At 54.6% G+C, this 13,913-nt stretch overlaps 1 protein-coding gene across 5 annotated transcripts in view; it reads right to left on the bottom strand.

The window, feature by feature from the left end:
• Window positions 208–13,913, bottom strand: part of MVK (mevalonate kinase) — a 36,648-nt gene continuing 22,942 nt past the window's right edge. For 3 of the 5 annotated variants that reach the window (XR_002338383.1, XR_307454.3, XR_002338382.1), the window contains 3 exons: window positions 4,628–4,682; window positions 2,190–2,267; window positions 209–1,695 (listed from right to left, as the gene is read on the bottom strand). Coding sequence is in view for 1 of the 5 variants with exons in the window: in XM_005670728.3 (XP_005670785.1) it covers window positions 2,249–2,267; window positions 4,628–4,682 (74 nt within the window). In the remaining 4 variants the exon portion in view is untranslated. Of the gene's footprint in view, window positions 2,268–4,627; window positions 4,683–13,913 lie in introns of all 5 variants that reach the window. The other 2 variants (XR_307455.3, XM_005670728.3) reach the window with 2 other exon arrangements.

The following is a 13,913-nucleotide window of genomic DNA, read 5'->3' on the forward strand; positions in this document are numbered from 1 at the left end:
CTGCTCTGGGAAGCCGTAGGAAACACTGGAAGCAGGGATGATCCCAGGCACAAATCCTATGTCAACTGCTAGCTGTGTAACCCCGGGTGAGCCATTTAACTTCTCTGAGCCTCAGCTGAAAAACAAAATAGAGTTTATAACTGCATCATAGGCTACTCCAAAAGATGAAACCAAAGAAGGCTTTTTTTTTTTCTTTTTTAGGGCCACTCCCCCAGCATATGGAAGTTCCCAGGCTAGGGGTTGAATCAGAACTGCAGCTACCAGCCACAGCCACAGCAACGCCAGATCTGAGCCGCATCTGTGACCCACGCTGCAGCTTGCAGCAATGCCAGGTCCTTAACCCACTGATCAAAGCCAGAGATTGAACCTGCATCCTTAGGGACGTTGTGGGGGATTCTTAAACCACTGAGCCACAACAGGAACTCCCAAAAAAAGGCATTTTAGTACTGATTTAGTACTATGATCTCTATGAATAATAACAACTCCAATAAGAGCCACTAAGCAAAGGCTTTGGCACATTCTAGGTACTGTTCTGAGTGTCTGATGTCAATGGCCCCCTCATGTGTGTCACTGGGCCCAACGTGGTGACCAGCATAGAGCTGTGTCACCAGGAACCAGCCCCCTGCACGCTCATTGCAGAAGCCAGGAGACCTAGCCGTGGGTGGGAAGGAGATGGGAGTGGAGTGCCAGGGGTGGCACTGGCCCCAGAGGTACCCATCCTTTCCCATTCCAAGCTCCTTGCCCTAAAACTCTGGCTCCACCTCAAGGAGCCTGAGAGATTCATTGGGGCCTCAGGGGCCTCCCTGAGGCCGCATGGTAATGAACCACAACCGGACCCTCCTGGATAAAGTTCCCCAGCCCTTTGGGGTTTCCCTCTTTCTCCCAGAGAGCATTTACCACATCACCTCGCCGGGCTGTATATACCTGCTCCTAATAAACCTCTAAGACTTTAATGAACTAAATAGCAAATTACTTTTTTATTCAAGAATGAAATTTCATCATATTCATAATTCATATTTTATTTCAGACATCTGCTGCTGATTACATTACATTTAACTAAAATTAGATGATGCTCAGAATGCAATTAAGGCTCTGCCAAATTCTTCGGCCCACCAATGCCGGCGCAGCTCAGCGGGGGCCGCTAGGAACCTAATATGTAATTAGGAGCTATTTTCTAGCTGTTTTTAAAGTCTGAAAATTAGCTGCCTTTATTAATCACACAGACAAATATAAAGTGGAACCAACGCGCGCGGAAATTTCTAAAAGGGATTTTTTGTTTAATTATACACCGCAGAGGGCCGCCACTCGTTCTGCATGTTGATTTGTTGCGCACTGACATTTTGACAACTGGTTTTCAATTTGTCTGTCGTAGTTAGGCAACAACAAAGCCGACGGTAATACTTTAACTTTCAAAACCTTCAGTGTGCCGGGGAGAGGGAGAATGGCGTGCCTCGCTGCGGGGCCCGCGGCTCGGGCTCTCGAAGCTACGGGGGCCGGAGACGTGGGGAGAAGGATGGGCGAGGGCCAGAGGGCCCCAGCTGACAAGCTGGGAGGGGAGGCGGCCGGAGCATTGGGCTGGGAATCCAGAGGCCGAGGTGTGAGGCCAGCTTGGGGGGCTGGTCGAGAAGAAAGCCTCCCCCTGTCTGGGCCTCTGTTCCCTCCTGGGCACCACGGAGGAGTTGGCAGCCTGAGATCCTTACAGAAAGAAGCCGTTAGGTGCTAAAATTCTATCGTCTTTTCTCCTGTGTGCCAGACCCAGCGCTGTTTTCCCTGCAGTATTATTTGGCCCTTGGCCCTTACGAGAGAGAGCTTTTATTATTTTACTCTACGAAGGATGAAACTTAGCCTCCATGAGATTCGGCAAGTTTCACCGGCCAGCAGGTGGCCACACGAGAACTCAAATGCATGGACTTCAGGCTCCTGTGAGCTACACTATCTACCCGCCTGGCTCGGCAGTCCTGAGCAGGGGCGGCTGTCCAGCCCTCCTTTCCCTCCTGTGTGGCTTGGACATGGTGAAGGGGCTTTGCAAGGTCTGGGGTTGACGCTGCAGCCCGCTGACCTTGCCCTAGCCCACTTCTTAACTGGCAGCCCCGCCCAAAGTCCTGCTGTGGGCCAGGGAAGGGGTAGTCCTACTGTGAGCATGGAGTAGGAAAGGATGCTCTGACTAGGTCCTTAGCCCTTGAGCTCACCTCTCCATGTGGCACACGTCCTGGTGACATCCAGAGAGTCCTCGGGGCAGAGCAGCTGCCTAGGGGCCCAGTTCCACCCTATGCAACAAACAGTAAGAGTAGCAGACGGCTTTTCTGGCGTGCAGGCGCTGCGTGACACTTTCGTGCCTGCGCCCTCCCACAGACCCTGTGAGGTGGTTCTTGGTCAGGCTCGGTTTCCCACGGCCTGGGTTCAAACCCAGGCTCCGTTGCTTCCCAGCCATGGTGGGCTTGGCCAGGCTGCCTCACCGCTCTAAGCCTCGTCTCCACTTTGTTAAAAAGTGATGCTCCTGATGGCACCAGCCTTCGGGGTTCTGGTGAGGACTGACCAGGATAATCAGTGCCTGGCTCAGAGGAAGCCTTGGTCATGGAAGCTGTACGTTACTGGGGATGGGGACCCTGAGGCTCCATGGGGCGAAGTACTTGCCCTGAGGTGCCTATCGCTGAGTTGAGAACCGTACCCCATTGGGCCTGAACACATGGCCCCGGCTCCCACCCAGCCCCCGATGCTGCCGGATGCCCACCAGGGAGAGCTGGCAAGGGGCCTAAGGACCCGCTATGGGGTCCAGGTCTGGGTGACTCATCTGGCCCCCGTCACTATTTCCAGGGGCCCTCAGGATGCTTCCTCTTCTGCCTCTCATGCCCTCTTGTACCCTGGAGGGGGCTGCTGAGCAGGGCTGGAGCCAAGGCATGGCGGTGGAGGCCACCACGGGGGTCTTCTGCCCTCGCTGACCCCAGGCCAGAGGAACCAGCACCCACCACCTGCCAGAGCCAGTTTTCAGGAGCCAGCCCTGCCTCCCCTCTTGCCCCTGGGCTCTTCTGATGAAAATGCCAATGGAGAAAAGGAGGGTTTTTTTGGGTGACAATGAAACTGTCAATAAAATCTCAAACGCAAGGCTAGGCAATGACTATTTCACTTACTCTGACAGCCAAGATTCTGCCGGGGAAGGAAAGTGATAGGCATCTGCTGACATCAACAGCGCTTCTTTGGGAGAACGACCAACGGGAGAGGCCGCCCCTGAGACCTGTCTGCCTCGGGGGCGGCCCGGGCTGCTGCAGTGGCCAGAGTAGCCAGGCTCAGCCATGGAGGAGAGGCTGGGTGCCCTGACTCTGTCCACTCATTTATTCACCCCACGGCACCCCTCTGAGCTCTGACACAGGCCAGGCTCTGAGCTGCGGACTGCAGATGCAGGAAAGAAACGGGGAAACTACTGCCCTGAAGGGCGTTCTGAGTTCAGCTGTGTCCCTCTAGAAGAGATGGCGAAGCCCTAGCCCCTGGTACTTCTGAACGTGATTCTGTCTGGGGTCCTGGCAGGTGTCACCCAATTAAAATGAGGTCATGGGGGGGTTGAATCCTATGTGATTAGTGCCCTCATAAGATAAGGAACTGTATGAAGACAGAGAGACAGAGAGAAGATGGCCGTGTGACGGGGACGGAGGCAGAGACTGGAGGGGTGCTGCTGTGAGCCAAGGAAGGCCAAGGGTGGTCTGCCACCACTTGGAGCTGGAAGAAGCAAGAAAGGATTCTCCCCAGAGGCTCAAAGGGAACGAAGTGGACCCACCTCTGGCAGGAGACTCTCCAAAAAGGAGAGACCCATTCCCTGAACAGGGGAGGGGAGTTGGACTCTAAAACTGAAAGGCCCCTCCAAGCACCTGGGGAATCCTCCCATCTGTCGCCTCCAATCCCTCAGTTCCCATAGCTACCACACCCTTCCAGCCTCTGCTATCTCTCACCTCCCACTGTCCCGCTCCATCTGCCACACCCAGAGGACTTCCTGAAGCACAGCTGTGGCCTCCGCTCCTGTGTTTAACACTGACTGTGGCTTCCCAGGAGCCTCAGGGTAAACCTTGCTTTGTATTGGCCCAGGCACTGCTTCATACAACAGGCACCACCTGAACGCCGAACCAGGTGTGGCTTCGCTGCACCCACTCTGGCACTGCTCTCCTCGGTGCCTCTGCTGCCTAGAATACCTTCGCTCACTTCCCAGCTCAGCCAAAATTCTGCAAAGGCACCTCCTCCTCCAGGAAGTCTTCCCTGATCCCCTTCCCACGCTCCAACTAGGACATGAACCACCCCTCCCTGGGTTCCAGGGTCACCCGGAATCTGCCACTATTTCCAGCCATTGTCAGTTTGCTCTGCGGGTCTGCCCTGTGAGCCCTGGAGGGCAGGGATGGGTCTCGTTCACCTGGGACCCCAGAGCCCAGCACATAGTTTGAGTTCAGGTCGTATATCTACTTGACCCCTCGGTCCCAGCCAAACTCAGGCCTTGGCCAAGAAGCTGGACCTGGGGACGAACACAGGTCAGCCACCTAGAACCTGGACCAGTTATTTTCCCACTTGTGACACTCTGAGATTGCCCAGGGTAGGGGGACAGAGACTGGCTTTGGGGTTGGAGGACCTGGGCTTGAGTCCCACTTACCAGCTGGCTGGCCTTGGGGATGTCACTTTCTCTCTCTGAGCTTCAGCATGCTCATCTGTGAAATGGGAACAGCAAAACTTATGACACAGGGCTTAATTATAGTAATAATGGTTTTGTCATTATAATGATGATTGATTCATTGTAATTGCAATGGGTATCATGTGGCTTTCTGTCTCTAAAAATCTATGGGTCCTTCAAGGCCAGATTCCCTGACCAACCCCTCAGAATTGTGGATCATACACATGCCCTTGTGAGAGTGCTCAGAGTTTCTGTTTGTCATTTAATTCTCATAACTCTTTATATATATGTCACCCTTCCAACTGGATGACATATCTCTTACCCATAAGGACAGTGTCATACTTCAGGGGCTTTTGAAGGACCGAACACCTGCTGGATGATTGATCTGACCCTTCACAGCCCTGACAGGGGCTAATACAAATCTGAAACAATATGGGCACTTGATCTGAGGAACAAACTGCAGGGTAGAGACTGCCAAGTGGAATTTGGAGTCAGGTAGACCTGTACTTCCACTTGGCTCTGCTGCTAATGGGCTATGAGACGGAGGGCCGGACCTTTTGCCTCTCTGAACCTCAGTTTTCCCTTCTGCAAAATGGGGGACAGGATACCCACTGCTCAGAATGTCAGGAGACAACATACATGAAGGTGCCTGGCAATAAAAATCTCAAACGCAAGGCTAGGCAGTGACTATTTCACTTACTCCGACAGCCAAGATTCTGCCGGGGAAGGAAAGCGACAGGCATCTACTGACATCAACAGTGCTTCTTTGGGAGAACGCCTGGCGGGAGAGGCCGCCCCGACACCTGTCTGCCTGGATGCCATTCAGGCCAGGGCTGCTGCGGTGCACCGAGAAGAGGCTGGGCGTCCTGACTCTATCCGCTCATTTGTTCCCCCCACAGCAGACATTCAATGCCCGAGCAGGTCTTTAACATCAGAGTCCTGGGTTCCATCCCAGTGCCACTCCTTCCTGCCGGGTGATGTCAGACTTGCCCGCCCACCACTCTGAGCCTCGGTTTCCTCTTCTGGAGAATGGGGACAAAACCTGCCACTGAGACCTACTGTGGGAGTGAATTCGGTCCCCCATGTTCAGTCTGACCATGGAAATGTGTGCATTTACTGGTGGCTGTTATTCTATTGCATTGAATTTTATGAATGTCTGGACCTGTTCTCCCCTAGGGCCAGGCCCTCCCAAGGTAAATGGAGTGAGGAAAGGGCAGCACCAACCCTTCCCAACAACAAGGACATTGCCCATGCCTCTCCCCCAGGACTTCAGAGGATTTCAGAAATGCAATTTTTTCCCCAGCCCCCTGGCTGCTGGGAGAGGAAGGGTCTGTGGAGGCCCTTCTTTCCGTCTGAGTGAAAACAGGATAGGAAGAGAAGTGCCCACCACCTTCTGACCAAGACTCCAAGCCCCACCCAATCCTAAACCCAGCAAATCCCTTTGGAGAGGTTGTCTGGAGAGGTGAGCTTGGGGTAGCCAGGCTTCCTGAGCTGAGCAGGGTCATCACATCGAAGGCAAGAGGGGCGGCTTTCTGTCTGCCTACCTTCTCATCCATCCATCCATCCATTGATCCATCATCCATCCATCCACTCTTCATTCTTACCATGTACCAGGCACTGTGTTAGACTAGGGAGGGCAGCAGTGAGAAGACCCCATGGCACCTGCCCTTGGAGGGCTGGCAACTGACTGGGGAGACAGGTGATGTAACAGCAAAGGATGGCACAGTTTGGGGGTAAAACAAAGGGAGAGGTGGGTGAGGGTGCTCCAGGCGGGGAACAGCAGAGGCGAAGGCCCTGCAGTGGTCCTTGCTTCCATCACCATCACCCTCGTTCTCACCTGCTCCGTCCTCCCCATGTGTGCTCATGAAGCAGCCGGAGGGAGTCCATGTTTATTCCTTTAACTCTTGCACTGGAGAGTTCCCGATGTGGCGTGATGTGATGGGTGGTGTCTTAGAAGCACTGGGACGCAGGTTTGATTCCCTGCCCGGCTCATTGGGTTAAGGATCCAGCGTTGCCACAACTGTGGCTTAGGTGGCAACTGTGCTTGGATCTGATCCCTGGCCAGGGAACTCCATATGCTATGGGGCAGCCAAAAAAGAAAAGAAGAAAAAGCTCTTGAGCTGGAATGTCAGCTTCCGGAAGGCAGGCACAGGGTCTGCTGGGTTCACCCTTACTTCCTGGGTGGCTCAGACCCACGCCCAGCACAGAGCTGTCCCTCTATCATATTTGCTGAGTGATGTGCCAAGTGAATATACAGGCACCGTGTCAAAAGCTCTCCACCTGTTCCCTCAGGTAATCCCTACGCCCACCTCCATGTGATGGAGTGGGCTGTCTCCATTTCCCAGATTAAGAAATTGAGGCTTGCCCGAGGCCATACAGCCAGCAAGGGGCTGAGCTTGGGATTCAGGCTCAGTTCTCCCCAGGGCCCTTTTGCTCCCCTGCCCAGGCCCAAGGTGGGGGTGAGGGAGAAGTGGGGATGCTGCAGACAGCAGGCCCCCCAGCTCTCTGCCAAGGGAGCAGGTTGAGAGAGACAGGGCTGCAGCTCCATAAATAACCCGGGTCCCTGGGCCCTGCCTGTGGTTTAGCAGCCCAAGAGTGTGTGTGTGTAATACAAACAGCTCTAATCCCCTGTCAGTTAAACTGGATATCAGAGGAGACAAGCTTCCGAGCGGGGAGGCCTAATTGAATCGAATTGAAAAGGCGGAATGGGCGGCCGGGCTGCGGAGGCGGGATGCCGGGAGGGAGCAGGCGTGCAGCTGGCTGGGCCTCCCCTGCCCTGGGCCGGGCGGCACCGCAACCCCCGCTGCAGGGAGCCGGGCTGGGGAGGGAGGGCATCACAGTAACGGGGTGGAGGGGGCACCCCAGCCACGGCACTCCGCCCTCTCCAACCTCCCCTTTATCTGCTGGCTCTGCCATTTTCTCCCCATCGCTGACCCTTTTTCTGTTCCCTCTGTTATCTCGAATAATGTCACTGCCTCTTTAGAATCTATTCATCAGAGCAGAAAGAAGCCAATGCTGACACTGATAAAAAAAAAAAAAAAAAATACCATCTGTGCCTGCTGGGGAAACGCTCTCAACCCAACCTCTGGCGCCCCCGCCCGCCCCCGCCACCCGCCTGCCTGCCATGCGTGGGGGTGCCAAGGGTAATCAGATTCTGCCGGGGTGGGGTGCCCTCCCACAGGTGGTACCCCCCAACTCCCCAGCTCATTCTCCAAGAGCCAGGGGGAGATGGCCTCTGAAAGAGGTCTTGACCCCGGGCGATTTTCCGTCTACAGAAGACCTTGATCTGGCCATTTGGGATTTTTAAAAATTGATTTTATTGGTTGACAGCATTTTAAAAAACCAAGATATTTTACCCCCAAATCTGGATTTCTGAATTCTCTTTAAAAACTAAATAGAAAGGTTGGGCCATAGTGGGCCCACCACCCCTCAGGGCAGCAACTGCCTAAAGCTTGGGATTGGGGCACTGCACTCTCCCCCAAGCCTGACTTGTCTGTGTCAGGAGGCTAGTGAACTTGAGACCGCTGGGTGGGTAGGATTCCTTACAGTGGTGCTGAGGGGCAGGTGGGCACTTTTTCAAGGGGCTGAAAATATCTTTAGAAATGTGACCCAGGCCCAGAGAGGGCAAGCCACAGGGTAGGTCACACAGCATTTCAGAAATCTCCCAATTTGAGGGCAGTGCTCTCCTTAACCACACAAGGCAGGAAGGGAGATGGGGAGATTTTGACTCTGACCCCCCTACCCCTCCCCTCCCCGCTCCCCGTCGAAGCCATTAAGACTCCTGCATCCCCGTGCTGTCACGTCACCCCTCCTAGGGGCAGGCTCTGGTCCAAGCCCCCTAAGGTGCCAGAGAGGTACTAGCCTCGCCCAGAACAAGCAAGGATACAGCAGCGGCCCTTTTGCCTCCGTTCCCGGCCCTGGAATGCCCCATCTCGACCCAGTATCCTCAGCCAGTCACGAGGCCTAGGTTAGAATCCCAGCTCTTCCATAAAAGTGCTATGTGTGTCTGCCAGCAGGTCACTTTCTTTCCCAGGCTCTGCAATCAGACTCCACTGGGTTCCAATCCCAGCTCAGCCACCTTTGAGTTGTCCTGTCACCTCTCTGAGCCTCGGTTTCCCCATTTCTGATAATAACAATAGCTACTGCTTGTTGGATGCTCACTCTATGTACCAGGCTCCAGACTGTGTTGGATGTGCATTGTTACCTAGTATTCCCACTTTACAGACGAGGAACCTGAGGCTCAGAGAGCTGATGTGGGCAGCCCAAGCCCCTCAGCTGGAGGATGGGGCCAACAAACAAGGCCAGACCCCTGTCTGACCTTGAAGATCACGAATTAGCAATCACTGGGAAGATGAAACAAGAGCTCGAGGGCAAAGCTCTTGGGACAGTGAATGGTCACCATGATTTCTGTGGATGGGGGAACAGAGGCCCAGAGAGGGCAAGAGGCCTATCGAAGGTCACACAGTGAGCTGCCTTTTGGTTTCCTCCTCACAGCCAGAGCATCATAGGAAGAACACTGTACTTGGAGTCTGGAGACCCATCTCAGGGCCTAGCTTCTGCACCTGTCGACTTAGTGGCTTGGAGTAGGGGCTCCCCCTGGGCCTCAGTTTCTTCATCTGTAAAATGGGACTCACCACGGCTTTCCTTGCCATGAGTGTGGGTGGAGGGAATGAGCGTGGAAGCATCCAGAGCTACAGGCCAATGTGCCTACAAAGGTAGGAGCAGTCCCATCCATCACCTGGCTTCCCCAGGGCCCAGCCCAGCTCCTGGCATTCAGGGCAGGGGCACATCTAATATCTGCTGAGTGGATGGTGCCCCTGAGCTCAGGGGCCAGGATCTGCCTACAGCTCTAGGCTGTCAGGGGGGTTGGGGAAGGAGGAGGTCAAGTCCTTTCTTTCTGGGCAGGAAGGATGCCCAGGAAGGAGGCCAGGTGCATTTCAGGAAAGCCTCGGAGGCGCCCCATCAGCATTCACGGGACACCTCGGCCTCAGCCAAGACATTATGCAAATGCCTCGAAATGGATGTTTTCCTTATCAGATTTCAAACATTGTGTGAGAACAGCCCCAGCTAATCTCCCGTGCCAGGGGGGTTTGGCAGAGCAGCCTGCGAAAGAGGCCCAGTTCCCATCTCTTCCCTGGGTGTGTAATTAGGCGGCTTCTCCCTCTGTGAGGCTGGGAGTGTGGCAAGAATGGAAACACTCTGGCCTCCCTGCCCCTTCCCCCTGCTTGGATGGGGGTGGCTCAGGAGGGGAGGGAGGCCCCTTCTCTCTCCCTCCGGCTGGGCCCCTCCAATTCCTGCTCCTGCCACTTCCTGCAGCATCTGTGCACATTATAAGCTGGGGGAGAAAAACAAATAAGATGGACGACGTGGGTCTGACTCACTAGCTGGGGCCCGGCGACACTCACCCTGTCTGGACTGCATGGATCCACGTCCGGACCCTCTCACCTCTGTGGCCCTGGTCAGACCCTGCAGCAGGGGGGTCACGTCAGCCTGACGGATGGGGTTCAAGCCCGGGCTTCACCTCTTAGATCTGTGGCCTCGGGGGAAAAACTGAACTTCTCTCTGAAGGAGCGTGTGTCTGCTTCTCCGCAAAATGGAAGGATCCTTGAGGCCCACCAACCAAGACACCCTGCATCCCAGAAGCTCGGCACCAAAACCTATTTGGCAGCAGAAACAACAGCAGCTGACATGCTGTGTATGACCTTCACTCTTCACACCTGTGGCTGCAGAGTCAGGAGATGCAGGAGCTGCCCTGAGACAGATCTCTGGACCCTGGGTACAGTGCTCTTCCTGTGATGCCCCGGTTTTGAGGAAACCGAAGGTAGCCTGCTGTGTGACTTTAGGCAAGACTTGTCCTCTCTGGGTCTCTGTTTCCCCACCAACAGCAAGTGAGACATGGGACTGTTTGATCTCCGAGGGTCCTCCCGACTCTGACACTTTTGGATTTTAATTACAAACAGTGGAAATCCACGTGGGTGACACTGGAGAAGACCGCCCTTGTCCGTTTTTGTTCTGAGATGACATGGGATATGGTGATGTTGGCAGGACCCTGGGGGTCCAAGGTGTGGGCAGCAAAGAGGGCCAAAGAGGGGGGGCAGGCAGGGTAGCTGAGCTGGCACCTCTTGGCAGATGTGACAACTCAGTCATGGGAATGAGGTGGGGATTGGATGGGGACGTTGGGGTGTCACCAGTCATCTCCCGAAGACACATGCAGGACAATGGCTTAGAGCAGGGCTCAGAAGTCACACAGGCCTGGGTTCAAATCCCACTCTGCCACTTGCTTGCCTCATGACCATGGGAAAGTCACCTCCCTTCCCTGGGCTTCAGTTTACTCATCAATGGACTGGGGCTAAGACGCCTAGCTCATTGCCCTGGGTGGGTTCACAGTGGGGAAGGCACCTGAAGCACGAGGCCAGGCTGGGCGTGTAGCAGACACTCAGGAAGGCCAGCTGTCCACACTTTGGGAGGTGACAAAGCCACAGGGAGGGAGTGACCAATGCAGAAGATGGGGCATTCTGCAGGGCGACTGGCCAGGTCTTCCGAGTAAGCCACGTAATGGAGAAAAAAGGTGTGTGTGTAGAGCTGTTGTGCCAGATTAAAAGAGAATTGAGGGTGATAACAGCTAGCTGTGCGGTCCTGGACAGGATTCTGGATGTTTAGGGACAACTGGGAGGAAATGTGACTAAGGCCTGGGCATTAGAAATGAAGATACACTGTAGGCAGGTTGCTTAACCTCTCTGGGCCTCACTGTCCTCACCGTAGATGTTGACAGGGCCTGGCACACAGAAGGTGCTAAGAGACAGCCAAGGAGCTGGTCCAAAATGAGCTGGAAAGCAGGAAGGGCGGAGGGAAAGGGGTGCCTCCTAGCTTCTGTTTTTTTTTTTAAAGCTTTTGCCTAATTCAACAAACTGCCAGTGGTCCACAGGAGATGGTCTCAGGGGGAACAAGATCCTCACAGACAGAAAGAACGTGGGTGCGAGCGCAGCAATTCCCCTGTTGGCTGTGGATCCCAGTACCTGCTGCCTGTCTCCCACGGCGAGACCTCTGCTGGACCAGGGAAATTTCCTTCCAACTTGAGGCTGTCACTGTGGGTGTTAAATCCACACTTGGCCACAGAGGCTGGGAGCCGCTCCAAATGCTGACTTGAGAAATTGCTGTCCTCTGGCTGGTGGAGAGGGCGCAGGGCTATGCCACTTCCTCTTTGGGGAGGAAGCCAGGAGGCTGGAAAGCCAGTTGGCGTTCTCTGTGTTTCTCAAACAGCGACCCTGGGGGGTTTGGACCAAAGGGGCTGGGCGCTTCAAACCAGCTCTGTGCACTGTTCTGAAATTTCTGACTTCAGCACAGGAGTTATAATCCTGAGCCTCTACTGAGTGCTTACGATGTGCCAGGCACTGCGCCAAGGGCGTCGCATGCATTTTCTCATTCAGTCTTCGTGAAACTCCATAAGTGGGCATTATTATTATTTCCATCTTTGAGATGAAGAGCCTGCAGCTGGAGGTGTGGACTAGCTGGCCTGAGGTCGGGTGGCTGGTGGCTGGCAGAGCTGAATTGGAGCCCAGGCAGAGGCGAGCTCTCAGTGCCATGATGGCTGCAGAAATGACCTTGGGCTCATCTAAGTGTCCTCGCCCTGGGCTCCCGCACATTCAAATCACTTGGGAGCCTTTGAAAATTACCCATGACTGAGTCCTGCTGAGATTTGTTAAAGTGGAACAGCCTGGGTAGGGCGAAGCTTTCAGGGGTGGTTTTGAGGCGCAGCTGGGAGTGACAACCACCACGCTAGGCAATGAGGAGGGCGAGGCTACAAAGGCAATACCAAAACCAGGTGGCCAGGCGTGGGTGCCACTAGGCCCACATGGTGGCCGGTGGTGGTGGCTGGGGTGAGAGGCGGCAGGCCAAGGCATGCCAGGTGGCTGCTTCAGTGGGGCAAGAGTAACGGCTTGGTTTCTGCTCTGGAGGAGATACCTGGTCCCCAGGAGGTGAGGAAGAGGGGGCATCACAAGGAGCAGGTAGGTTCTGGGGCTTCGGCCTCCCAGGCCCACCTCCCACAACGCAGAAATGCAGCCCACCAGCAGCAGCCCTGACAAAGCACCTTGCAGCCCTGACTGCCCATTCACATCGCATGGGGAACTAACTTCGGAAAAACATCCCAGCCCCAGTCTGACCAAGCGCCCTCGACATCCAGGGGAAATCAGGAGCCCAAGCATGGAAAACAGCAAGAATCACAACGAACCTGTGTCCAGGGAGAAGCACGCAGGAGCTGAGGGCAGGCACTGGAGTCAGACTGAGTTGGAATTGTGTCTCTGATGCTGATTAGCTGTGTGGCCCTGGATGAGTTACTCAACCTCTCTGAGCTTGTTTCCTGATCTGTAAAATGGTACTGAGACTAACAATTACTCTCCCAGGTTGGGGCAGATTTTTTTTTTTTTTGCTATTTCTTGGGCCGCTCCCGTGGCATATGGAGGTTCCCAGGCTAGGGGTCTAATCGGAGCTGTAGCCACTGGCCTAAGCTAGAGCCACAGCAACGCGGGATCCGAGCCGTGTCTGCAACCTACACCACGGCTCACTGCAACGCCAGATGGTTAACCCACTGAGCAAGGGCAGGGACTGAACCCGCAACCTCATGGTTCCTAGTCGGATTCGTTAACCACTGCGCCACTATGGGAACTCCTGGGGCAGATTAAAAGAGATGATTTACGAACAGCGTTTAGAACAGTGCCTGACACACAGTAAGTCCTTAGCCTTCATATTATCATTTTATGTATTGTTTTGAAGGGTGGAGGTAGGCAATCAGTGATACTAGAGCCATTTTCACAGGTTAAGCTGGGATAGATGTTCTTCCTAATGTCCTCAGATTCCTGGCAGTGACCCCAGGCAAAACCCAGAGAGGTCTGGTGAGTGGGGTAGAGCTTAGACTTCGCTCTAAGGCCCGCTCCCACTCCGCCGCCCCCTGAAGACACAGGGAAAGACGCCAGCTGCCCCCTAGTGGCCAAGGGCAGAAGTGCAGTCATGTTAACCAATCCTACAACCCTTGCCCCAGCCCCCACCCTCTTGAGTAGGGGTGCTCTCTTGCAGACCGGAGGCTCCCAGAGATTCAGCGGCAATGCCAGCTATGAGGGCTTTTGGATGGATTCATAAAGATCCTTGACTTGAAATACAAAGTTCAAATAGGGCCAGGCAGGCGGCAAGCACCAGCTACCAAGCAGGCAAGTCTCTTTCCCCCACCCAGCCAGTCAATTTCAGAAAGAAAAGAATTCTCCCAGACCTACAG

The sequence above is a fragment of the Sus scrofa genome, chromosome 14 (genome assembly GCF_000003025.6).
Source record: "Sus scrofa isolate TJ Tabasco breed Duroc chromosome 14, Sscrofa11.1, whole genome shotgun sequence".
Taxonomy (NCBI): Eukaryota; Metazoa; Chordata; class Mammalia; order Artiodactyla; family Suidae; genus Sus; species Sus scrofa.